General features: G+C 41.8%; 1 protein-coding gene across 4 annotated transcripts in view; it reads left to right on the top strand.

Annotated features, from left to right (window-relative positions):
- The window catches only part of SLC8A1 (solute carrier family 8 member A1), a 408133-nt gene that overhangs the window by 358088 nt on the left and 23536 nt on the right, over positions 1-26509 (top strand). For all 4 annotated transcript variants that reach the window (XM_057740995.1, XM_057740996.1, XM_057740999.1 and 1 more), the window contains one exon: positions 6410-6685. In XM_057740995.1, the coding sequence (XP_057596978.1) occupies positions 6410-6685 (276 nt within the window). The remainder of the gene's footprint in view (positions 1-6409; positions 6686-26509) is intronic.

Consider the following 26509-nt stretch of genomic DNA (forward strand, 5'->3'; position numbering starts at 1 on the left):
TTAAATAAGATTAGGCATGTGAAAAAATTTAGCTCAGTGTCTGACATTTAGTAGACACCCCATCATGTTCTCTCCCTCTGTCCCTTTCTTCCTTTTTTTTTTTTTCTTAAAACTAAGCATCTCAGGGAAGCTGTAGTGATAATGGCTCATTCAAACAGAATACAGATTCTGTGCAAACAGGATACTCAGATCATATTGATTTACTGCTTTTCTTCTGACAAGCAACGATGGTGGAATATGGCACATGTGTCTGTAAAGGGGTTTGCAGTTTTATGAAGGACTTGGACATTTTTTCTCCTGGTCCTCTCAACAGCTCTGTGATGCGGGAGTTAGGAAACTCATCTGACAGATGAGGAATTAAGGCCCAGGAAGGTCAAGTGTCTTGCCCCAAAACAAGCTATCAGAACCAGAAATTGACTTAAGTCTTCTGACCCAAATGTCCACTACACCCAAGCAGCCTCTATTTGTGGTTCCCTGAGGCCAAATCTTGAGCAACTTATAGAATAAAATTTAACACCTGGTTTACTTTAGATGCTGTGTACTCTGTAGGTGCCAAGCCCAGGGGTTGCCTTTCATGATCGATTAATTGTGCTGATGATGTCCTTGTTCTGCTCCAGAGTAGGGCCAGGGCAAGTACTGTTACATCAATAGTTGAAGTGATCCTGTCTCCATTCTCTGCGGTTTTAACGATTTGGCTACTTTTGTAGTTATATTTAGGAAGTCTAATAGGATTCAAGGAAACCATTTAAAAGGCCATGGGAAGGATTAACCAAATACAGCTTGTTTGTTATCTTCCCATTAGTGAAATCCATAAAGCTGAAAAGAAGGATTCTGAGATAAGAGGATCCTTTGCTTGGGATCCTATAAAAGGAAACCCACCAACCTGCCTGTTTCTTTGCTAATACAGAGGAGGGACTCGAAAGAATTACACAGCATCCAGTAACTCTTAGCTGGCAAATATACAGAACCAGCAAATTACTGTCATCTCTGCCATCACATGAGATGCTCCAGGTGTGTGTGTGTGTGTGTGTGTGTGTGTGTGTGTTTTAATGCTCCACTGCTCTTTGCAAGGAGCATACTTTTAAGTATAGTCCAGATGGTGATGAATGAACATAATATTGCTTTGTCCTTCTCCAAGACAGGGTAATTGTGCATCATACATGGCAGTCAGGGGTCATTTTTAATATTTAAATGACATCTGAGCTGGAGATTAAAATTTGTAAAGAGCAGTGAAATCCCAGGAAAAGGATGGGAAGCCACTTCTACTTTCAAATGCAATAAAACAGATGGGCCTCCCAGTCCAGACTTAAGCATTAAAATATTTAAGATTCCTTACAATGTTGGAAACCTACAAAAGGAAATTCTCTCTCTCTCACACACACACACACACACACACACACACACATTTTGCATTGCACACTTACAGGTCATAAAGTTAATTCTAGAGGGCAATATTAGGTTTTGTTTTTAAAAGCCTGGAATGTCATCTTAGGTCCCACCATCTTGACAAAGCAATTAAATAATGATGGGAAAACACAGTAACAATCCTAAGTGGAGGAAAATAATGATAGCCTACCATGATAATCATTACCTTGAAATATCCTCAAACACTTTGCAGAGATGATCTAATTATTCCCCTGCACATCCCTCATGGGAAAGGTGTTATTATTTCCATCTTGAAGACAAATATAATATCTACTCTCAATTTATGTGTCATTTCTTCTGAGAAGCTTCATTATTTGTTTTCTTGTTCATCTTCACAATATGAGACATAGACACCCCAAATTAAGTAATTTGGTAGAGTTAGAGGCAGAATAATCTGTTTCTATGAATGAGTGATTAAAATCCGGTGCTTTCCAAACTGTTTTAATCATACCTCCTATGAAATTATAAAGTGTTTCCAAATATAGAAATTTTGAAGGATCAGATAGAAAATAAATATAACTAGAAAGTCTCGTGCTTTTTCTGAGCTTTCCTGGGGTACGTGCAGCCCCCCCTTTGGAATGGGAAATACAAAGAAGAGGAGGTAGAGAAAGAATTAACATGGTTCTCTTCTTCCTACCCACCCCAGATAAGGCCTGACAGTTGCAACGCTCACAGTGAGTTCCACCTGGTGCTCAAGTGGAGGGTAAAAGGGAAATGGGAAGAAAGGTGAAAGAAGTGAAACTGCGGGTCAAATCCATTTCACCTGCCTTCACTAATTTTAACACTTGCAGGTCCTCCAAGTAGCTTAAACGATAAGATGTTTGCCCAAGATGTTTTAGAAACTTGGAGTCAGCTATGTCTAGTTGGAACTGAGCTGCTTAAGACTGGATGGGACCGCTGACCCTCCAACTGGGCATGCGTGCGTGTCCGCTCAGTGCCCTTTTGAACGTGCTTAGTTACGCCTGCGCGGAACCATGATTACCGCACCTTTTCCCAATCACCTTTCCCCACGCTCCCCACACCCTAGACCACCCTGCTTGTTTATTCCTCCTCCCATAAATACCCCAAGTTTCGAGGGGCATCTCTCAAAGGACCAGAGCTTTCAAGAGGCAGCTTTGAGGTTTGTTCTCCTACCTCCTCACTTGGTTGCCCTGGGAAGAAACCCTCTCTTTACTGCAAACCTCGGCATCTTGCTGTGGTTGGGCCGAAAGGAACCTGGGTCGGGTAACAGAAGGAAAAAAGGAAGAAATGGATAAAGAAACAAGAAAGGAGTAGGTAATAGAAACATTAAGTGGTTAATAGAGTAGAGGTAATAGAAACATGAGTTCCTATATGTCAGTGCTATGACATAGAACGCTTCCCAAGGGGCTGTACCATTTTGCTAGAAGTGTGTTTTCTCAGTTCTGGAAGATAAAAGTTCAAGATCATGGTTTTGGCAGGTTCGGCTTCTCTCAAGCCCTCTTTCCTTGACTTGGGGGAAGCAAGGGCTGCCTTTTTGCTGTGTCCTCACATGGTCTTTCCTCCATGTGGACGTGTCTCTGCTGTCTCTCTGTGTGTCCCCATTTCCCTTTATAAGGACACCGGTCAGATTGGATCAGGGGCCACCCTAATAGCACTGGGTTTTTTGTTTTTGTTTTTTATTTGAAACCAGAATTAAAGTATTTTTTATACATCTCTATTGGAGTATAATTGCTTTACAATGTTGTTAGTTTCTGCTCCACAACAAAGGGAATCAGCTATATGTATATATATATCCCCATATCCCTTCCCTCTAGAGCCTCCTTCCCACCCTCCCTATCCCACCCCTCTATGTCGTTTCACAAAGCACCGAGCTGACCTCCCTGTACAGCCCTGTTTTAATTTAAGCATCTCTCTGAAGGCCCTATCTCCAAATACAGTCACATTCTTGGGTACTGGAGGTCAGGCTTAAACATGTGAATTTGGAGGAGACACAATTCAGCCCATGACATGTGCTTTTACTTAAAAGCATCTTCTACTTTCAGGCAAGGATGATATTAGAAATATGTAATAACTATATAGCATGAGCACTGTAGGAATTGTTTGTTGACAAACTGAGGCACACTGAAAGCTTTTAAGAGTTTATTTGAGCAAATAGGGATTCACATCGGGCAGAACCAAACCAAAGGTGGTTAGGGGCACTCTGCTGATAGAAGCCGAGGACGGTCTCTCATAGAGCAGACTCAGAAGTAAAGCAAGGAAGTTATCTGATTGGCTCTAGCTTAAGCAGTTGCCAGGGTGGGCTGTTTGTGATGAATGGTTTCTCAATTTCATTTTCTTAGATACAAATGTATTAACAGGAGTTGACTGTGGCTGAGATTTTGGTTTGCTTACTTCGATTACTAAGGCATTAGAGCCACCGCTGTCTAATGGCCTCCTTGGTCAATTACTTTAACATGTCAACCACGCTTTTTCACTCTAAGTGCAGGGGTCCCCAAACCCAGGTTGCACAGTAGGAGGTGAGCTGTGGGCACGCCAGCAAAGCTTCATCCCACTCCCCATCACTTGCATCACCTCCTGAACCATCCCCCCAGCCCCTCATCCATGGAAAAGTTGGTTTCCACAAAACCGGTCCCCGGTGCCATAAAGGCTGGGGACCTCTGCTCTTAGTGAGTCACATACTTTTCCATCTGCTGACCTGAGTCAAGTCCTCTACCTAGTTCATCATTTCCAAAGGTGATTCCATCCATCTGCTGAGGGCTTCTTCCCAAGAGCTTATTTGAGACCTTCTAAAGCCTCAAAGATGAAGCTGCTTTCTCTGCAGGTCCCCAGAGTTTATGTGTGCATAATAATTCTGCCTGTGCACTCACTGAAGAGTGAGCCATTGCCTCTTCTTTCGTCCTGTAAGATAACAGGTGACAAATTGAGACACTCCTTGTGTTTTGTGAGAGGCACTTTCTCCTCAAAGCTCCTCTGCTTTGAGAGGGTTTTCCCAATTACGAGCTGCACCAGATGGCCTCACCGTGGAGTGTCTCAGGAAGAGTACGCACGTTTGCCCCATGCTGGCAGTCTCAGATCACGCAGTCAGCTGGGAAGTGTGGCAGCCTCACCTGCTCCCAGCTGCATTAGCTGGAGGAAGTGGATCCCTGGTGACAAGGTTCGGGGAGGTGGTGGTGGTGAAACAAAGTCTCAAGGAGAAGTTCTTTCTAAAACACATAAATGTATACTAGTCACCACTTCAAGAAGAGTTGACATTCAGTAGCACAATTTTAAAATATGTGAATGGGGATTATATCACATTGTAAATGAAGTTTCTGTTTTAGAATACTATTAATTTCCTGGCTCCTTCAGGTAGTAAGCTTTGTGAATTTCTTTGTGCATTGATAGTAAAACAATTGGCAACATTGCAATTTGTGTGTGTATTATGTAATTAAGTAGTTTTATAAAGTCAGTGGAAATTCATGCATGCATTCATTTAACTTAGCCAGCTTATTGCATAGGCTGGAAATGAGACCAAACACTAAGGACACAAAATTGAACAAATTCCTGCCCTTGACAGGCTCGCAGTCTAAAGGAGAAGGAAAGTGAACAGGCACAATCTAGAGACTGGTTCTCAAATTGATTTGTTGCAAAGGTAAATGGGATTGTTTCCTTAATTTCTCTTCCAGATTTTTCATTGTTAGTATATAGGAATGCAAGAGATTTCTGTGTATCAATTTTGTAGCATGCAACTTTACTAAATTCATTGATTAGCTAGTAGTTTTCTGGTGGCATCTTTAGGATTTTTCTATGTATAGTATCATGTCATCTGCAAACAGTGACAGTTTTACTTCTTTTCCAGTTTTGATTCCTTTTCTTTCTTTTTCTTCTCTGATTGCCATGGTTGGGACTTCCAAAACTGTGTTAAATAATAGTAGCGAGAGTGGGCAGCCTTGGCTTGTTTCTGATCTTAGAGGAAATGCTTTTAGTTTTTCACCACTGAGAATAATGTTTGCTGTAGGTTTGTCATATGCGGCCTTTATTCTGTTGAGGTAGGTTCCCTCTGTGCCCATTTTCTGCAGTTCTTATAAATGGGTGTTGAATCTTGTCAAGTTGAGCGTGCATGGGAATCACCTAGAAAACTTGTTCAAACACCTCCACCCCCTCCACCCCCACCCTCACCCACGATCCCCTAGTTTCTGATTCACTGGGGCGAGGAATTTGCATTCCTAAAAATTTCCTTGTGCTGCTGCTGCTGCTGCTCAGGGACCACACTTTGAGAACCAGTCATCCAGTGCTACCAGTGTTGCGGGAGCTATGGAAGCTCTAGGAAGTTCCCAGCACGGCTGGAGGGTGAGGGAGGGTCAGGGAAAGTTTCACAGAGGCAGTGATTTTTAAAGGATAAGGAGGGAGGGATTAGGATATGCCAAACACATTTAGTTCTAAAGGACAAATGGAAGAGAAAGTACATTACATACAGTTTTGTAAGAAATGCAAATAATTCCATTTGGCTGGGCTGAAATTTGAGTTTGAAGTAGTTGCAGGAGGTGAAGCTGGAGAAATACGTAGAGCCCAGAGGGCCCTGTCAAAACATGGTCCTATACGGGATCATATAGCCGTGAATCCCTGGAGCCAAACTCCAAGCTGGAAGGAAAGAATCCTTCCTTAGAAGAATTGTTATCTTTCCTAAAAAGAGGCTTCCTCCCAAGCCTGGGACATGACTTTCCTGCCTTTGAGGAGAAATGCTTTTCATTTCTATGCAATGACAACTCTCACTGAGGTGACATGGGAGTAGAAAGTATGTGTTGATTGCATATAACCAGAACTGCTTGGGACTTAAGTTTTTGCTATTGATCCGTGAACCACAGCGAGGGGGCGTGTCAGTACCTTAGTAATTATTTGGTTGGTTATGATGGACTCTTGGAAAACCCAAAGCTTCACCCATTCTCAGGGGAGGGCTGACAGGCCTAGGAAGGAGAAAGTGGGAGAGAGGAAGACCCCAACAGCACAGGTCGTGATGAAATGTTCTTCATTGCTTTCTCTCCAGGGGAAGATGATGAGGACGACGAATGTGGGGAGGAGAAGCTGCCCTCCTGCTTCGATTACGTGATGCACTTTCTGACTGTGTTCTGGAAGGTGCTCTTCGCCTTCGTCCCCCCTACAGAGTACTGGAATGGCTGGGCGTGTTTCATCGTCTCCATCCTCATGATTGGCGTACTGACGGCTTTCATCGGAGACCTGGCTTCCCACTTCGGCTGCACTATCGGCCTGAAGGATTCCGTGACCGCGGTAGTGTTCGTCGCGCTTGGAACTTCAGTGCCAGGTAGAGCATACATTCCTGTGTGATTCCCCCAAAAGTGGAAGCCCATTTGCCTTCTTGACCTTTTTGTTCCTACAGTTTCAAGGGCTGTGCTAACAAACCAGGCCTATGAGAGACAAAAGCCCAGAGCTATGCATAATGTCACTGCCATAACATCGTCAAGGTTAGAAAGTTGGTCAGTATCGTGATGACAGGATAGCATCCCCAGAGGGCCTGCCTGCCTGTCTGGAGAGAGCAGATTGATTTGATGGATAGACTGATAGGTCAGCTTCCCATTGCAATTAGAACTTTCAAAAACACAACTACAGAATTATCTTCGAGAACAAAATTTCTGTCTTCTATGTATTTAGCCAAGTTTGGATGAAGCGCTGTACTTGTTGCGTAACTAAGATAAATACTGAAGACCTGATACAATATTCTTTTTTTTTTAAAGATGTATTATATTATTGATTGATCGATTGATTTTTGGCTGCATTGGATCTTTGTTGCTGCACAGGAGCTTTTTCTAGTTGTGGCGAGTGGGGGCTACTCTCCGTTGCAGTGTGCGGGTTTCTCATTGCGGTGGCTTCCCTTGTTGGAGAGCATGGGCTCTAGGCGTGCAGACTTCAGTAGCTGCAGTGTGTGGGCTCAGTAGTTGTGACTCGAGGCCTCTAGACTGCAGGCTCAGTGGTTGTGGCACATGGGCTTAGTTGCTCAGAGGCATGTGGGATTTTCCCGGACCAGGGATCAAACCCGAGTCCCCTGCACTGGCAAGCGGATTCTTAACCACTATGCCACCAGGGAAGCCTGCAATATTCTCTTGATCCAAATATTAATGGAAGTAAATTAAAAATAGACATGGATCAGAACAGGGAAAAAGTTATCCTGAGCAAAGCGAGCAGGCCAGGTGGACGTCCCTTCATGCACTCCTATAAGCTGAATTTTTCTTCCAGCCTACAACTGTAGCTGACCATGTGTACTCGCTCTTCTGAGTAAGATCTCCTCCTCCTGATCATAACATTGAGAGCAGTGATTTTCAAACTTTGGTGGGCGTCAAAATTACCTGGGAGCTTGTTTTAAAAATGCAAATGCCTGAGACCCACTACCAACCTATGGAATCCGAAGGCCTAAAGAAGGGCCCAGAAATGTGTGTTAAGCTCACAGGTGATTCTGGTACACATCAGAGCTTATTAAAACTGAAGTTCTGGACCTACTCCCCATCACTAGTTGACATCTTGGCAGATGTCTAGTCTCAACTGAGAGCAACAAGACTTGCATCTCTACCTATAGGAGGTCAATGACAAGGGCTGCATTGGGCTTGGGAAAAGTCAGAACTTGAGGGGAAATACAGCCCTGCTGAATGGTGCCACTTTCCCACTTTCTGAGTTTGCCACAGCCTTAATACAAACACTGTGACTTCTTCTAACGCTTGCCAGAGTTGGCAACCTGGCTTTTGAGTCTGATAACAAGCACAGTTTAGATCATGTGTCTCTTGACTGAAATCACTAGCTGTTCTCAGATATTTATTATCTCAGTGACTGTGGATAGATGACTTCTCCGAGCCTTGGTTACTTCGTTTATGAAATAGGGACAACCGTACTCACAGAATTAGGGTAAGGATTGGAGAAAACCTATAAATTATACAGCTAGTAAAGCACCTGGGACCTAGAAGGAACTCAGTAAAGAGCAGCTCTTATGATTGCAGTGTTGAATGGCTGAGGAGGATCTGACGAATCTGAATCTCATCTCTTCACCCTTGAGAAGTGACGGATGGATGAAGTGCCCAGTTTTATACTGGTCAGCCACGGCGCATGGTGTTACACACCTGATGAGCTGTTTGGTAGGAGTCCTGATCATGCGGGACCTAGCGCGGTTTTGAGGTCCAGCTGAGTTAACAGAGGAGCTGAGGGATTGCGGGAGTGTCCTTCCTCCCACCTTAGTGAGCGGGGGCTGTGCAGAGTCTTGCGGTTGACTGCTGGTCCTCAGAGGAGAGCATATTTCCCCTCAATCCCAGCTGTGTTCCAACAGGTCTATATTTGGTCTTTATTTTGAATTTTTTCCAAAAATGACCAGAAATGTAGCAAGCAAGAGGAAAAGCACAAAATATTCTTAACTTGCTTTGTTAAGAGCACACATATACAACCACAGGAACTAAGCATCATGTTAGCCATGGGTCTATCAGAGGTTACTGTAGGAAAATGTCTGGGGGGGTCTACTTTGCTTAAGACTTAAGTCACTATCAAATGGTGCCTAAGTTATTACACACTCTCGGCCTTGGGTTTAACCCTTGAAGAGAACGTGCAAATTATGGTAATGAAGGCAAAATTAGGTCTCATGACAGTTATTCAAAATTAGCCTGCCTTTCTGAAAAGTCAGCAGTTGATCCTCCCAAATGCATCTCTTGCTTTAAATGGAGTTAAAAAATGTTCTTACTGCATGAAATCCCTGGGCCTGAAAATGTTTTGAGGGTGTTTTTCTTTCTTAACGCCTCTTACCAATATCTCAAAACTGGCTCCTATTTCTGTATACCAATCTCCCAAAATGGCTCTGTATCTTGTGTATTAATGAGCTCTTTTGAACAGTATGGAAGCCATATGATTGAAATGTTTTCTGTAACATGAAATGTGGATTATAATGAACCTTTGTGCTTGGAGTCATCTGTTCTGCCACTTCAAAGCAGATCATAACCCAGGCAGGGGTATCAAGAGGTAAGCCTGCAGGGTAATGCAGCAGTCATTAGTTGTCAAAATGGTTTCCCTACACTGCCATAAATCCTTCCCATTGGGAAACAGATTTCTTTGCTCTGTTAGTGAGAAAATTCATATAATTTGCTGCAATATTAACTATGCCGCATACTCCCCAAACAATATATTCACAGGTAATCTCAGATGATCATATCTATATAAACAGATATTTCCCCCCTCAAAAAAAAAAAAAAAACTGTAAATTGTTCGTTCAGCGTCTTGTTCAATATTTCTGACTTTATCCATCAACCCTGATGATTTAGATCATAACTTTATTATATCTCCTAACTTCTCAGGGGAAAAAAAAAATGTGCTATTGTTCCCAAATGACAAAGCCCAGTTGCTGTAGGCAGAAGAATAAAGAGAACTAATTCTCTTCACTTACAGCCTACCATTCATCAGTATTTGTCCTGTGGGCCAGCTCTTTCTCTAGGCTGATGTCTTGACGCTTTTCTTAAGGTAGAAGGGCTCCTGGCTAGTGTTTCATAAAATGCTGCCTCCTCTGAGGTGAGACTTCCGATTCCTAGATTGTGATGGCCTTATGAGCATTGAAAACCTTCCCTACTAGTCCCCCTGCCTCAGGGCAGGATTAAATATCTATGTATCTCATTAGTGGTATTTTTTTTTTACCATATTCAAAATCTTGGGAAAAAGAGCTTATGATTTTGCAGGTGAGACAGAGCTTCCTCATACCAACTAGTAGTGAAATGTTTATTATAATCTACTGGCAGAGAAGGACTCCTGACAACCCTCAGGTGTGCCTATACAAGCTTTAAAGACCCATACCTGTTAATAGAGGAAGAGCCTCTTTGCCTGAATCACTCCTCTGCAGAGCCGCCTGTCTAGAGAAGAGGTGGCTTCCAGAAGAGTCCCTTCCCACCCTTAAATGTTGGAGTGAGCTAGAACCTGGTCTCCAGCCCTCTTCTTGGTCCATGCTCACCCCCCGGGCCATCATCCCACTCTCCAAGACTTAAATGCTATCAATATGCCAATGAGTACCAAATGTAGATCCCCAGCCTCAACTTTTCCCTGAGTTCTAGAGTCATATACCAACTGCCTTCCTATATCAATGCTGGATGTATAATCCACAGCTCAAAATTACCACATCCAAATAGAGCTGTTGATTTCTACTGCCCAGCTGGCTTATCCTTCAACCAAACCTATTCTTTCCAGATCTTGCCTTTCTCAGGAAAACAGTATTGTCTACTCAGACGTTCCTGATTCCTTTTTCCTCATCCCCAGTGAATCTATTGATAACTCCTGCAGATCTTTCCTCTACAGTATATCTTGATCAGACCCACTTGGCTGTCTCTACCACAGCCATGCTAGTCTAGGCAGTCATTCTCACTCTGACCCCTGCAGTAGCCTCCGATCTGTCTCCAGGCTTCTGCTAGAGACGGCTTTAAGATGTAAATCAGACCACATTTCTCCTTATAATCTTCCAAGTCTTCCTCTTTCACTTAGGATAAACTTCAAAAGCAGCACTCTGGATCATGAAGACCGAAGTGATTTGGCCCCTGCCTTTTTGTTCTGTTTACCTCCTTGCCCACTGCTTTTCAGCCCCACTGGCCTTTTTATTGTCCTTCATACACCAAATTCTTTCCTTTCTCAGGGTTGCACTAGCTGTCTAAAATGCTCTTCTTCTTCATTTGCACAAGACTGGCTCTTTGTCTTCGATTATATCTCATCTTAAATGCACCTCTTCAAAGAGACCTTCCCTAACCACACAATGTGAAGTGGTCATCCAGTTCTATATTATATCACTCTATTTTCTGTTGAGTATTTATTACTTTCTGGATTTTTTGGCTTATTTGTTTTTGAATGTTGTTATTGGCCAACTCTCCCCACTGAAATGTAAGCTTCATGGGTGCGGAAACCTTACCCTTTTTCTCTATTATATCCCTGGCTCCTAGAATGATGCCTAGCTAACACATAAGTAATGCAATTATGTGTGTGCATGTGTTTCTGTATGTGTGTGTTGTATATATAAATTAATCTACAATCATTTACACATGAGTATGAATTGGTTTGTCAGACTGCTTTCTTCCTAACACCTTGTAGAGACAGCTAAGAAAGTTAGAATCAAGGAAGATGAACAGCTATTTCTATAGTGTAGCTTATTTTTAGGGAACAGAATATATCCGAGTAGGTTACTATAGTAAGAAGGGGCAGAACTTAACTTCAGAGCACTAAGGATCTCAGAACAGAAACATCTTTTCTCATTCATAATGGTGGCGATGGTAGGAACTGTGAGGAGCAAGATATTTTATCTCTTCATTTTTTTTTCTCTCCTATGATGTCTGCTTGCAAGACCCAGAACTCAGGCCAGTACTGTTAAAAACTGTAGGTATACTCTGTGGAGTGCTAAATAGGCATTTTGCAGTAGCCCGGCATAGGTTCATAACTACATTATATCGCATTGCTTCCCTGGAAAAACAGGCCTAAAATTCAAGAGAAAAAAAAAGTGTAAGAAGGAACGTTTGGAACCCAGCCTTTTTTGTACTAGGGACCACCTGTAATTGACATTCTTTTAGCTTAGTCATTTACTTGAGTAAAACTTGGGTATATTAAGTCAAGACAAGCTTATATTATCACATTCCATATATGGACTTTTTTTTCCTTTCATCTCTTGCTCCTTTTCAATCAAGTCAGATAGAAGTAAGCATTCCTCTTGAATCACAGAGAAAACTCTGAGACAGTGATGAGTTGGGAATAGTTTGACCTAAGTCATGCCTTGGTCTTTCTTCACATGTCTTGGTTGAGCTTGTGCCTGAAGCTTGCCTACTGCCCACTTTACCTTCCCTTTACTGGTTATTTACTCTTGGGACCAGAACAATTTAAAAATTGGGTATTCTAGGCTGTCCCTTAACCACTGGCACTGTCAGACTTCTGTTTGCTTCCAGTGTTTTGAATATGCTTTGAGTTCTGTCAAGTAGGAATTATTTCACCCTAGAGATTTTAAGGCAGGGAGGAGAAAGAAATAGACAATTTTAGGGGTTTTCCTGTGTTTTGTATATGAAATCTTTTTAAAATAACTTACTTTCGAGAAATTGTTTCTCATTTTTAAGTTACCGCTTCTAGACTTCTAAATACTATAGGAAATACATGATATAAAACTAGCTGTGTTAGCTGTTCGCTTTGCTCTCTGATTGCCGTGCTAGTGAATATGCACCAAGGGGGTATAGAGACGATCTTTAGAACTGAATTCAGGAAACAGAACTTCTAACTGTTATTCACTGTATTGCTGGAATCAACGTCTTGACTCAGCCTTGTTTTTCTTACCTGTAAAATAGGCCTAATAATCCAATACAATTTAAACAGTTGATGAGATTAAGTAACACGGATTTCAGAGCACTTTGTAAACTGAAAGTTGGTATAAAATTCAGGAAATAATTATCATTATTTATACTGAGGTCAACTCTCAAAACATCAAAAGGAATAGGAACCATGAGAAAATGAGAGTGAAAACTTTAAATGATCAGAGAAGGAAATTTTTAAAATTGATCACATAGCTCCACTGTGTGCTAGGCATAAACACTGTTTATACATTATACATTATCTGTTATCTTGTTTAGGTTATATCATGAAGTGATTTGAAGTGCCTTTCCCCCCTCCCAAGGTTTTTTTGTCCCTTAGGCCCATCTCCTGAAAATGAGATTCTTCTATCAATTTAGCACTGTGCCAAAAAATATTTGTGTTTGTAACAAAAAATTATCTATTGATTTCTTTCTTCAGTTTTTAATTTCCTGACTTCTAACACCTCTAAAAACAAAAGTATTCTATAGCATGCTCAAGTAACACTTACTTACAACTTACAATTTCCTGCTGCTTCATCTCTCAGTGGATCCTGAAATGACTTATATGTTTGCATAGGTTGTACGTTGCAGTCTTAAGGGGTCAGCATCATCTAAATAACACCCTGGGGGCACAGGGTACCACATTCATGGATGTGTATAGTGGTGGCCCTGTGTAAAGACTGCTTAATAGCATACAGGAGAGTGAGCACCAGTATCCTGTTACACAAGAAAATTAAGGCTTATAGAGAAATGATTTGTCCATATTTAGTTCAAGTTTCTATCAGTGGTAAATTGTAGAATCCATACTATCTCTTTTTGATAATCTGGTACTTAACCACTTTTATCATTCCACCTGGGATTTAGTTTCAACGTAAGCATTGCATATACTCTTTCCCATATAGCTTACAATTTGGGGGAAAGTCCTCATTTCTCTCTTTGCTATAATTTTAGCATTTTCCATTTTTAAAGCATGCAACAGTGGGTTATATTCCTTAAAGTCTGACACTATCATTATTCCCTGTGGCATCAAACACTTCAAGTTTTTTGAAATCCATGCTTCACAAAACTTCAGACGTAAATAAAGACCTAACCCTCTATCCATAGATTCTTAGCATTTCCTACATATAAAAATTGAAACACTAAGGTGACTGGAAACTCTTAAGTTCAGCTCCGACCCATCTGGTAAAAAATAGCATGCCAAGATAGTCTTTATCAGCACAGCCATGTTCTGCTCATGGAAATGACCACAAGGGAGGTTAGGTCATTCTGAGTCTAGAAAGAAGCTACCTGTGATACGCAGCTGCCTAGGCAGTGGGATCAGTAGGGCCCAGGAAGGACATGCTGGGGATGCTCTCTCTGCAGTCACATTCTGCAAAGACTTCCCGACAACTTCGGAAATCAAGTTCCAGTGTTCTAGCAGAAGTAGGAACCCCAAGAGCAGGATCACCAGAGGTTACCGTCCAAAGCACCTGTCCACACACACACTCAGTCTGCCCCGACCTAAGCAAAGAGATGGGGTCAGAAGGCAACACAGCAGCACCCCACCCAAAACAAAACTCTTCTCAGGCGAAACCGTACCCAGTCATTCTGAGTCCCCCCAGTCCTTGTGGATGGCAGAAATCAGATTGATGCAATCACTTCCTCTCCATCCTGCTTCAGACAGATTCGGTGTTCTTGTTGCTAGGCTAGAGATGAACTGGTTCAGAGTCTCAATCTCAGAAAAATTATGCAAAATCTTCTCTTAGTGCCATGTTAGTGAATATGCACCAACAGAGTATAAAAGATCGTGGATTTAGATTCAGATGGACCTGAATTCAAACCGACCCACCCCTACTTACATGAAGCAAATTGCTTAATTTCTCTAAGCCTTAGTTTCTTAACCTGAATAATGAGGACATGAGACTCTACTTCAGAGTTGACTATATATGAGAACGTCTTTGTAAAGTACCCAGTGCAGGGCCTCGAATATAGTTAACATGATAAAAAAAAATCTTAGATAGCTTTTCCTGATAAATGGGTTTAGGCTTCCCACGGTATTTTTAGCTCTGCTATATTGCAGCCACTGAAAAAATAGAAAGTCAAGAAAATTCTCAGCCTATTTTTATTATCCTATGTTAAGAATGTTGGTGAAATGGACATCCCTAAAATGTGTGTTCCTGTCTCCTGCAATGTCACTGACTCTCTGTGAGCTTCACCCTCCAAGCATTGGCATTTCAACTCAGCGCAGGTTGAAGAGGAAGTGCCACAGCTCCAGTGTGTATACATATTAAATTGGATGATTAACATTTCACATCAGCTTAAATGGAAATGAAAACAGAATTACTTTACTCTGAGCCATGATTTCCCAATAGCTATGGTGTCAGTTCTCCCAAGAGGAGCCTAAAGGGCAGGTATATTTTGTTTTCAAATGCTCTAATGCTCAGTCAGTTTCTTTGCCACCAGGAAAGGTCAGAACTGCTGAAAATGGGCCCTCCGATCTGTAGTCAGGCCAAGAGGCAAAGCCACCCAGGGACACGGCCAGAGGAGCAGCCTTGGGCAGCCCCAGTCACTCAGATGTCTTTCCATGGAACCTTATCTTAACCTCACACCAGTGAGGAGCTGTCTGGGGGTAAAACACTGTACTTTCCAGCACACTTTCCCATGAGTGGGTGATGTCATTAGAGTTGAAGGAAGCCTGCGAAAGCAAAACTTTACAAGGACAGAGCGAAACGAAGGAAGGCCAGACACCAGATGTCACAAGATTTGCTCCATAAATGGCAAGAACTGCCTATTATCCTAAACTAAAAATAGACTGTATGCAGTAGGCCCAAAAGCATTTTGTAAAAGCCTGGGAAAGACCCATTTCAAAATTTTATTTGCATCCTTTATTCCTTCTGCATAAAAAAAGAGTTTGTATTCAATCCTTTTAAGTTTTTTCATTGGCAATCACAACCCTTCAGTTTTTCTCAAAGGGCAGCACTGCATGGCCCTGTGCACCAGCCTTGGGATAGACCAGGATGATAGCAAGGATGTCATCTAGCAGGAGTGGTCCGGGGAGCAGGGGGTACTGAGCGTGTGTCACGCCTCACCTGAAGCTTTGCAGTTTTAGGATCAGTGTCCCAACCTCACACCAGCCACCTTCACTCAGTCCCACAACAGTCACAGTGTAAGAGAAGCGAAGCTAAAAATAGTTCATGAACTCTCTTTTTTTAAATTTTTATTTATTTATTTATTTAGACAGCATTGGGTCTCCATTGCTGCGCATGGGCTTTCCCTAGTTGTGGCAAGTGGGGGCTACTCTTTGTTGCAGTGTGAGGGCTTCTCATTGTGGTAGCTCCTCTTGTTGTGGAGCACAGGCTCTAGGCTTCAGTAGTTGTGGCATGTGGGCTTAGTTGCTCCGCAGCATGTGGCATCTTCCCGGACCAGGGATTGAACCTGTGTCCCCTGCATTGGCAGGCAGATTCTTAACCATTGCACCACCAGGAAAGTCCCCATGCTACTCTTTTTTTTTTTTTTTCCTCATTTTATTTATTTATTTATTTATTCTTGAGGTACACCAAGTTCAATCATCTGTATTTATACACATATCCCCGTATTCCCTCCCTCCCTCGACTCCCCCCCACCCTCCTCATCCCAGTCCTCTAAGGCATCATCCATCCTCGAGTTGAACTCCCTTTGTTATACAGCAGCTTCCTACTGGCTATCTATTTTACAGTTGGTAGTCATATATATGTCTATGCTACTCTCTCACTAGGTCTCAGCTTCCCCTTCACCTCCCGCCCCCCCCGCATGCTACTCTTAACTGGGCCTTTTGATAAACTCTAGGTCAGCCAAGGCAAGGACACCTGGCAGAAACGTCGTGCTGTTCAAGGGCGTGCGTGCGTGTGTATTTGTGTTTTGTGTTTGGAGAGTTGGTATTATGAATGTGGGCTGTAAACGAATGTAAACTTCCTCTTTTCTATCTCAAGGTGTATTCCAAAGGGAGCAAGCATCAAGTGTAGAGAAAGCATGTGACGCATTTTTGCTCCATGGCGATTAACAGAAGTGTGGGCCCGTTACCAAGTGACCAGTAAACCATGTACAGATGATGACTTTCATTGCTCCCTTTGCACATTTGAAAATAAGATAATGAAAATGACAATTTTCAAGGGCCACTATTTTGTTTTCTTTCTTTTAAATTCAGGCGCCAGCCTGCATTAACAAGCAACTTTATTGAGACTTAACTTACATACCATAAAATTCACCCATCTGAAGTATACAACTCAGTGATTTTACATATATATATATATATATATATATATATATATATATATATTTAGTAAATTTACTGTGTTGTGCAACCGTTACAACCTGATCCAGGTATAGAATGTTTCATCACCCCAGTAAGATCCCTCATAGCCATCTATAGGTAATCTCCATTTGTACCTCCAGCCCCAGATAACCACTGATATACATTCTGACCCAGCAGATTTGTCTTTTCTCAATATTTAACAAGGACCAATTTTAATGTAAAAATGTCATGGATTCTCTATGTGATAATAATTACACTTGTTATACATAATGTTAGGGATTTCCCATGGATTCTCTAAAATTTTAGAACTTTTATTCATCACACAATGTGTATAGCCGTTTGTGGTCTACATCTGTGAGGTGTTTTCACCTTCATGGCTTTGTGCATAGATGAATTTGTGCACCTTTTAAAACGACCCCATTGCCCTCCAGCAGTCACTTTGGCTGATGTATTAGGGACTACTGGGAGAAAATATCACACAGTGGTACTTAGAATTAACACTATGAATCTTGGGGTAACACCTCGTTTAATAAAAAAATAAAAATTTTAAAAGTCCTTCAGCCAGTTGATCGTGACACAGTACTAAGGAGGCAACTTTCAGCTGCTTATTCTCACCCGTGGCCCCAGAGTGTCACCGTGTTGTCCCCTTGGATCAGTACAAATCCATGGACACCATCAGGAACAGAGGTGAAGGCCTGTAGAACAGAGGAAGGTGCCGTGACCTCCCTGCCCAAAGAACGACACGTTGTTACTAAACTTAAAAAACACTGTGGGCTGTAAAGAAGCGTAATTTCATTGCCGTGTCATGGGTACCGCATGAGCAACGAAACGGATTTAAGGCCCACTGGTATTTTTAGAAAAGACAAATGAAATGCTAACTTCAATTTACAAGGCAAATCTTACTTGTGACTGCAGAAGAATTTTTGTATCCGTTGGGGATAGTGCGTGTTCTAGCTGTGAAATCATGGCACTCGGCTCTTAGGCATGATGCCAGCTGGAATGCCATTGCGGCTCCTCAGCACACGGACCTCACGTCCCCCCCTCCCCAGCAAAGGAACATAAGCTGTGTATGACTGTTTACACTCTGCTTTGTTCCAGGAAAGGGTTTAAGTCTATAAAATGCTTTATATGGTTCAGCCACATTTTCTGGCACATGATCCAAAAATGCCAAGTCCATCGGTGACCATATGTGATAAACTTTGTTTAGCTCAGCATCTGTAAATCCATTATTTTGTGCACGAGGACAAAAGAGCTGATTTTGGTACAGTTCTTTACACTCAGGAAATTATCTGGTGTTTTCTTCATCCCCCCTCCCTTCCTCTGCCCTCTGGAGCCCAGGGGGCTTCTGGGCATGGTCCTCCATAAATTTCAAGCTATTATTAGGTTATCCTTGTAAAAACATTTAAAATAAATAAATTAAAAAACTCATGGGTTGAGATAACAAGCAGGGCTTGCTGCAGTTCCAAACTAAAACCATCCCCACTGGGGTCCACAAATTGGCCCAGCAGAGGACTAATGATACCTTTTCATTCCTGAGTTACATTTGCAAAAGAAAAATAACAATAAATATGCACAAGGATTATGAAAATGTCCTTCTCTGAAGGATTCTTGGTATGGTGATGCTTCAGATGGTTGAAATATGGCAAACCAAAGCCCGTAAACTAACCCACTTGTCAAACGAGGCCAGCTGTTTGGAGAGGGTCAGCACTCAGTGTGAGGCTGCATTAGAAGAGGTTCCAGGCACTGCCTGCCCTTTCATCCGAGTTTCCGGAGTTTCACATTTCAGGAGAAAGGGGGCAACCCACATACAAAAACCTGACATCAGAAACTTCTGCTGTACCAAGTATTCTTGTCCTGAGAGTAACAATTAAACCTGATCCTCTGCAACTTTTACACCTGAGCTGATGTTCGTCACAAGTAATATTCAAAATTAAAAAACTGTTCTAACAGATGATGCCAACAGCTAACACGAAGCCCGAAACCGAGTCCCTGAGGCAGTGTGGCATCCTTGATCCTCAGATATTCAAGCGGCCTTCCCTTTTCACCAGTCAGTAGGCATGAAAAGTTTTTAAAAATTAAAACAAAGAAAGCGATATGATACAGTGGCAAGGCACAGGCTTCAGAGCCATTCTGCGTTCATTTTCATTCATTTACTCTACATATATTTAGGGAGCACACACTAAGTGCTAGGGCCCTGTTCTACATAGCGGAGTTAGAGGGATGAATAAAAGACAGGTGTTTAATCCCATGAAGCCAGATACTTAACAAAAATATGATAAAATTCAGATAGCAATGAGGATGATTATTGTTAGGAAATGAAACAGGATCATGGAATCAAGCGTGCGTGTGTGTGTGGATGGTATTTTAATAGGGTGGTATGACTCCTTGCACCACTGCTGGTTGGCAAGTCACCTAATCACTTAAGCCTTTGGTTCTCCCTTTGCAAACTTACCCAAACTTTCATAGCTTAGACGCTATGAAAAAATATTGCTTTTTCTTGGACTCCCACTTCAAATAATGCCTTTGAGTTATCTGGTGTTTTCCTTCTCTCTCTGGTAGCTGGTACTCTCATGTCACCCTGCCTTCTGTTCTGACCAGATAGGACCTCAGGGCCCTGAGTGTTTCTTCCCAACACCGTTTCTCCTCCCATCTAAATATTCTGGGTTAGTTATTGTTAGCAACTAGGGTTCTTGGCCTCCTTAATCCATAGAAATTGATCAGAGGTCAGAAAAGAAATTGAGGCAAGGCTGTACTGGGGCCCCTGCTGCAGCAGAAGAGAGCAAAAACAAGGAACAGGTTCCCTTGCTTGCTCACTCACCAAGGGGCGGCGAGCTGGTTCCTTATATGGGGTGAGGGTAGGGGTGTGTCCAGGGGTTGGGCCAGAGGAGTGCTTTAGGTGGTTTGCCCACCTCTTTGATGGTGTTGTGTGCAGGGGGCATGCACAGTACCCTGCTTTTGCTGCAGGCTCTTCAGAAGTGGCAGTTGGATTTTTTTGGTCTTTTTGTATCTTGTCATCCATAATCTGCCCCAACTGCTGCATGTACACAGTTATTTTTAGTCCCTTACAGTTTCTTTGTATTTTGTGGCTTGAGGCGATGTTTGTCCAGGTGCAAGCACTGCAGCAAAGTGTCCCAGGTCCCAGCCTGTCTCATTATGACTTTGGAATACCCAACAAATGATCCACACCAAGGTGTCAGTGATTAATGATGATTTCATGAGGGCAGAGCATTTGCATTGAACGCAGAACAGTAACTACATTTACATAGCTTCATCGGTCAAAATGTGCATTTGTGCAGTTATCTCTTTGATATCCACAGCAGCCCTGGGAATTAGGCTATCTAGATGTGTTAGGTTCAGGGGGTAATATGTGACAAGAACAGGATTTGGTAAAGGATCCTAGAAACAAGACTGCAGCATGAAGACCTGGGCATCAGGCATCACAGAATATGAGTTCTAAGCCTGCCTTCTGTACTCACAGCCCATTCACCCTAGGGAGTTTCTGTGTCCTCCCCTGAAAAAACAGGGCTGATGGTACTGTTCGCAGACACCTCCCACCTCAGGATTATCAGGAAGAATAAATAGTATAACGCCTGTGGAAGCGCTTTAAAAATTGTAAAATGTAAAACTAAGAGCTATTTATCAAAAAACATTTATTAAGTACTAAGCTGTGTTGGTGCCTGGGAGAGAGATAAGGACGAAACATGACATGTGAGCTCAGCCTCATCACATATTCATAGCAGCTTGGAGAGAGCCCTATCCCTTACTCTCTGGTCTTTGCATTACAAATGACATCTCTAGTAAGAGCCCAAGTACAAATGATGAAAGACTTGGGCATGACATCCCTTCCCAGATACCTCAAGGACACAGGTCTCTTATCAAGCTTGTAAAAAGTATTTGTCAGGTCCGGTGAATATGCAAAGCAATTTTGTGGGTTGAAGTCAATAAAATCAACTGTTACTAAATAAAATATGTTGCTGCAACACACAGTACAAAGTTAAAAGAGGATTTTGGCCTTGCTCTACAGTCTTTCATTGCTTGACAGGAGGGGTTGGAAGGAAACCAAGATAGACATCTCTCTTCCCTTCACTGTGGGCCCTGGGAATATTTTCTAGTGGGTGAAACTTGGTTTTTAGAATTATTGTTCCACTTTATGGCTTGTCCTGGGCATGTCCCTGTCTCTGGGCTCTGTGCCAGCCCCAGTGGCCAGGAAATGTCCTCTTCGTCTCATCCACTCCCCGTCCGCATTCTTTGAAATGTACCTGCTTTGCGCATAAGTATGTATGATGCCTTCCATCTAAGGATTTGACTCCCATATCCGTGATGACAGAAAGAACCAGAAAAGGCTAAAAATCAACCCTCCATCCCTTCCCAGACAGACCCCATTACTTAGATGAGACTATGTTTTAATGTATATTTAAGAGCCTTTTAATAACACAAGTACTACAGTCTTTGTAAATATAATAGGAAATATTAATAGGCAGAGAATACAAAAGAAATACAATCCCAACATTCAGTTGCATTCTTGTATTTATCTTTCAAATTTTATTTTATATACTATGTTACATTTATTTTTTATTTGTCATTTTAGAGTGTCCAAACAACCAAAGGATCTGAAATTAGATTTCTGCACACAGGGAAATTATTTTATCTAACATACTGTTCCTCTCTGGAAAGGGCCAGGGGTGTATGTGCTAAGAGTGGACCAAAGACCATGTTGACTGAGGTTTCTCTATACCTTTCTCAGTTAAATAACTTTATTGAATGAAATTGATCTCACAGTTGTCAGAAACTTCCTTTCAAGGCCGTGTTTTTTCCTTTATATCACAAAACAGGGTGCATGTTTGCCAGATTTGGTAAGGACAGCAAGCAAATGGAAGAAAACGTAGACCGTTCATAACCTTACCCCCTAGAGATAAACACTGTTAACACTGTGATGAATATTTATTTATACATATTAACTGTACACATTAAACTTCCATTGTTTTGTTTTATTCTCATGACAATAGATTGTTTTATGTCATTTAATTTTTTTTTAATACCTCTTATACTCTATATAAGCTTAACCAATATACTTAACTGAAATATTATGTGTTAGGTGAGATAGAAGGTCTCTAGAGCTGGTTTAGACCTTTGTCTCTATGTCTCCATATGGCCAATGGTTAGGACAAACATCTTCACAAATATTTGACAGGATGCCATGGACACGGTATTGTGTTATGGGTTACAATATCTATTGATTAAATGATTTCATGCTTCAGGCTTTTTTACCCAGTAACCATTCTTTCAACCAGTCATTTGTTAAAAATCAGCCATGGGCCAGATTTATGCCAAGTACTGGACATATAGAGAGTAAAAGCCATTTCTCCTCTAATGAGCTTGCAGTTTGGTAAGGTAAATAAAGATGTACCACAAAGTAGGAAATGACATAGAATAGATTATGTGCTGCAAGGGCTCAGAAAAGGTAGCTCTTGTTTCCGTTGGGTGTCTGGGAAGGTCTTTGGAGAGCTGGACTTTGACTTGGGCCCTGAAGAATGAGTAGAACTTGGACATGTGAGATTGGGTATGTGAAAGTGAATGGAATATAAATTATTGAGGCAGAGAGTGTGGAATGAAAGGGACCACTAAATAGTTTTCTATTTTCTAGATCCTTATGAAAATGGTCAATGATTAGCTCAATTATTTTCCTTAATTCAGTTAACATTTTTATTGCCAATGCTTTGAATACTGATAAATCTCTTATTTCTGTTTTATTATTTTTTTCAGAGGTTTTCTCTTGCTCTTTCAACTTTGAGTAGTCTCTATGCCATTTCATTTTGCTTAACTTTCTCTGCCTCTATGAATTTAGGTGAAACAGTTATTCTGTTTCTTATGTGGAAATGTCTTATGTGGGATTTCTTATGTGGGAATGTCCCTGTACAGACTGCATGTGCCCAATGCCTTTGGTGGGAGGGCTGGATTTGATGTAGATGTTCATCACGTCTTTTCTCAGGGTGCTGGCAGCTATCACTTTGGTAGGGGATAGGGCTGGAGATGGAGGGATAGGGCTGGAGATGGAGGGCTAGAGCTGGAGATGGAGGGCTAGAGCTGATGCCAGGTGTGAAGTGGGACTTCCTCTCTGTTCAGTGGCCATCACTGCTTTGTCAGGGTCAGGGTCTGATCCCAAGTTGCTGGAGCAGAAGCCCTGAGGGCCAGATTCAAGCTGACTCTCTTCCCTTTAAGAGTCTGTTTTTCTCTTTCCCTGCACCAGGACCTTTGTCCCAGAGGGGTGTGCTGAAGCACGTGGGGCCTGTATGTAGACAGAGGTTCGATGCACAGCCTATATAGACATCTGCTACTCTACTCAGATGCAGCCTTGGGTGTGAATCCCCTTTGTCTCTAACAGCCAATCACTGACCTCTGCCTCTGCCACCCCTGCCCTATTTATTGTAGAACTACTCTGCAAGTCTGGCAGGAACCTGTGTGGACTCTCAGCACGTGTTGGCAGTTTAGCTGTGGTAGAGGGGCCACTCTCAGTGATCTGGGTGGCTCCTGGTGTGATGCTTGAGTAAGCACCAACACTGGCTGCCGCTGCCCACCTGGGCTCCTACCCAGAATGGGTCACCTTTGTATCCCATGGTCTAGTCTTTTCCCTAGTCCTGGCTTCCCCAGATCCATTACTGCACTGTGGTATGGAGTAAGCAGGGCCAGAGCATTTGCTCAGGTCAGGCTGGGAAGTGGACCGAGGCAGTCACTGGAAACCTGGCAGCCACTAGGGTAGACCTCTCTCTGCCCTGCCTTGGGAGCTGGTCAGCACATGCACACTCATGAACAGTGTCCAGGCTTCTCCAGCCTTTCCATCTGACCCAGTGTTCCTCCAGCCAGGCAAGGGGGCTTGTCTCATCTGAGTAGGACCCCAGAACTGGGATGCCTAGTCTGTGGCTTGACCAGCTCACTCCACAGGTCCATCTCATAATCTCCCTTTTCCTCTGAGTCCCTTCTAGAAGCCCAGATTCTGAACTAATCACTTTTCCTTCCTTCCTACCTGATTATGTGTGTATCTTTCTTACAGCCTTGGTTGTATAGGAGTCCTTCTACCAGTTTCCAGTTAATTTTAAGTGAGAATTATTCATGGCAGGATGGGAGTTCCATGTCCTCTTACTCCACCTTGATTTCCCATCTTTCAAATTTTAAAATCCTGGAATATGTAAATAAATTGCACAAAAATATGTATACAGAGACGTGCCTAATACTTACCCACACTAGACGTAGTTATATAACCTGCTTTTTCTCTTAGCAATGCATCATGAACATTTTTCTTTGCTAGTTAGTGTACCATTATGTTATGATTTTAACAATTACACATTATGTTATATGAAGTTGAAATTTATTTTACCAAAAATATGGACAATTCAGTTGTTTCTAATTTTTCTCTAACATAAAAACTCCGCTCAGATCATCCCTATATATAAACTTCCACACTTGTAAAATCACTTCTAAATTCTCAGAAGTTGAATTGCTTGACAAAAGATTTTGTGGATTAAGATTTTTGATAGACATGTGCCTTTTTGCACCATATAGTTCATAGGAATGAATTAATGGGGGAAATGTTACACCAAGTCAAGGCAAGGAGGAACCAGAAATGGGAGAATTATCAGAACTTTCCAGAACCCCCTCAAGTCTCATGTGCTGCCTCCAATGCTAGGTTGAAATTGTATGCACTGAACTTTTGTGTTTATTAAGTTGCCTCCATTTGCCTACTTTTCATAATTTTCATGTTCTCCTGAGCACAAAGCAACCTCTTCAAAAAGAGAATTTCTGTGTGGAATAAAAAGCTGGGTAGACACCCACAGGGTAAAAGCATAGGTTGGGTGTCTTCAGTTTATTGTCTAGATCCATAGACTTAGCCACCTGACAGGGAGTTTCCTTTGTGGCTCATTAAGGCGACCTGGAGGTGAGACCAAGGGTTTCTGTCTTCATTTTTCTCCAGATTTTTCTTTCAGATCCTTCTCGGCTATATCTAGCTGTAGTGAGACTTGGGGGACCTTTAGCTTTACCATCTCTAAAGTAGGACTAGAGAAGAAGAGGATTTGAGAAGATTCAGATAAGAGATGGATGTTCCCAAAATAGAACAGAGGATAGAAGACAGAACCAGGCTTCAAATGCAAAGAGGGTTAAGAGAGAGAAGGAGGGAGCAGCAAACCTGGGGACATTGTTTTGTGCTGGGCAGCTCTGGACTGTTTTTGAGGCAAGAAGGGAGTTTCAGTTGTATCTTTCTAGTAACAAACCAACATGGCTTGGGAAAGTGACAATTAATTCAGCTCTTTGCTTTAGCCCCAAATCTGCCCTTCCTTTTTTCCTTTTGAGAGTGTTGCTTGACTAAATCTTACTGATTTTTTTACTCTCATGGATTTGGTATTATTAAAGGTTCATTATAAGAGTAAGAGAATTATGGTTAAAAATTTGAAATATCAAAACCTTTATTTTTTAATGTAGATTCATTCAAATCCATTTTTATGGGTTAAAGACAGTGTAAACATAATTCTGGGAGAAGCCAGGAACTTAAGGAGTCAAAAGAAGTACTTTATCTGTCATTGATCTTTCAAAATGATCAGCTATTTTAACATTACATAGCTATAATCATGGTTGAACGTGATGAAGTTTCTGTCTGTATGTTTTCTTTGAACCCTTTGTCCATTTTCAAGTTTAAAGTATTTCAATTATCTAGTCTTTATCAACACCCCATGGACTCGTGGTTAAGAATGTACCCTCCAGCTAGGGTCACACTCCTTTCATATGAATCCTAGCTTCACTTCTTACTGGCTGTGTGACTTTGGTCAAATTTCTTATACTCTGGGCTTCAGTTTTCTCATCTGTTAAATGGGTATAATAATAGTACCCACATTAAAGGGTTGTTTGTGGATTAAATGAGAATCTATGTATGTATACTGCCTCACCTAGGAAACCACATAAATATTAACTTTTGTCCTTATCTCCTCAATCATTTCTGGACATCAAGGACAGAACTGCATTTTCCTATAATCCTACATAAGGTGTATTAATCTTAAGTCACCTGGTTGGAGGAAACCATAATGTAAGACTTTAATATCATCATTTCCTTTGTTATCACCAGAACAAAGATTTCTGAAATTTAGTAATAGGTAGCGTTTGTTGTGCACCTACTAATTTCCAGACACCACACTAAGCCTTTTTGCATCACTTCTTTTAGTTATCTTAACAAAGACTATATAAATAAGGACTTGTATTTTCCCTCTTTTATAGATGAAGTTCCAGAGGCTTAGAGGTTATGCTGAGGTCACACAGCCAGTGCATGGCAAATGGGAGTAGAACCAGGTCTTACTTAAGCTTAGGCTCCTTATACCATAACTGGATAATATTATGTTGGCCAGAGTTATTATGACTGGCATCATTCAGTAACAGTAGCCGTTATCCAGAGTAACACAGACGCAGGTGACCAAATTCGCCACTCACAGTGGCCCTAGCTTACTAAATATTGGGTTGGCCAAAAAGCTCATTTGGTTTTAAGTAAAAATAAAAGACA

Source organism: Hippopotamus amphibius, chromosome 7 (assembly GCF_030028045.1).
Source record: "Hippopotamus amphibius kiboko isolate mHipAmp2 chromosome 7, mHipAmp2.hap2, whole genome shotgun sequence".
Lineage (NCBI taxonomy): Eukaryota > Metazoa > Chordata > Mammalia > Artiodactyla > Hippopotamidae > Hippopotamus > Hippopotamus amphibius.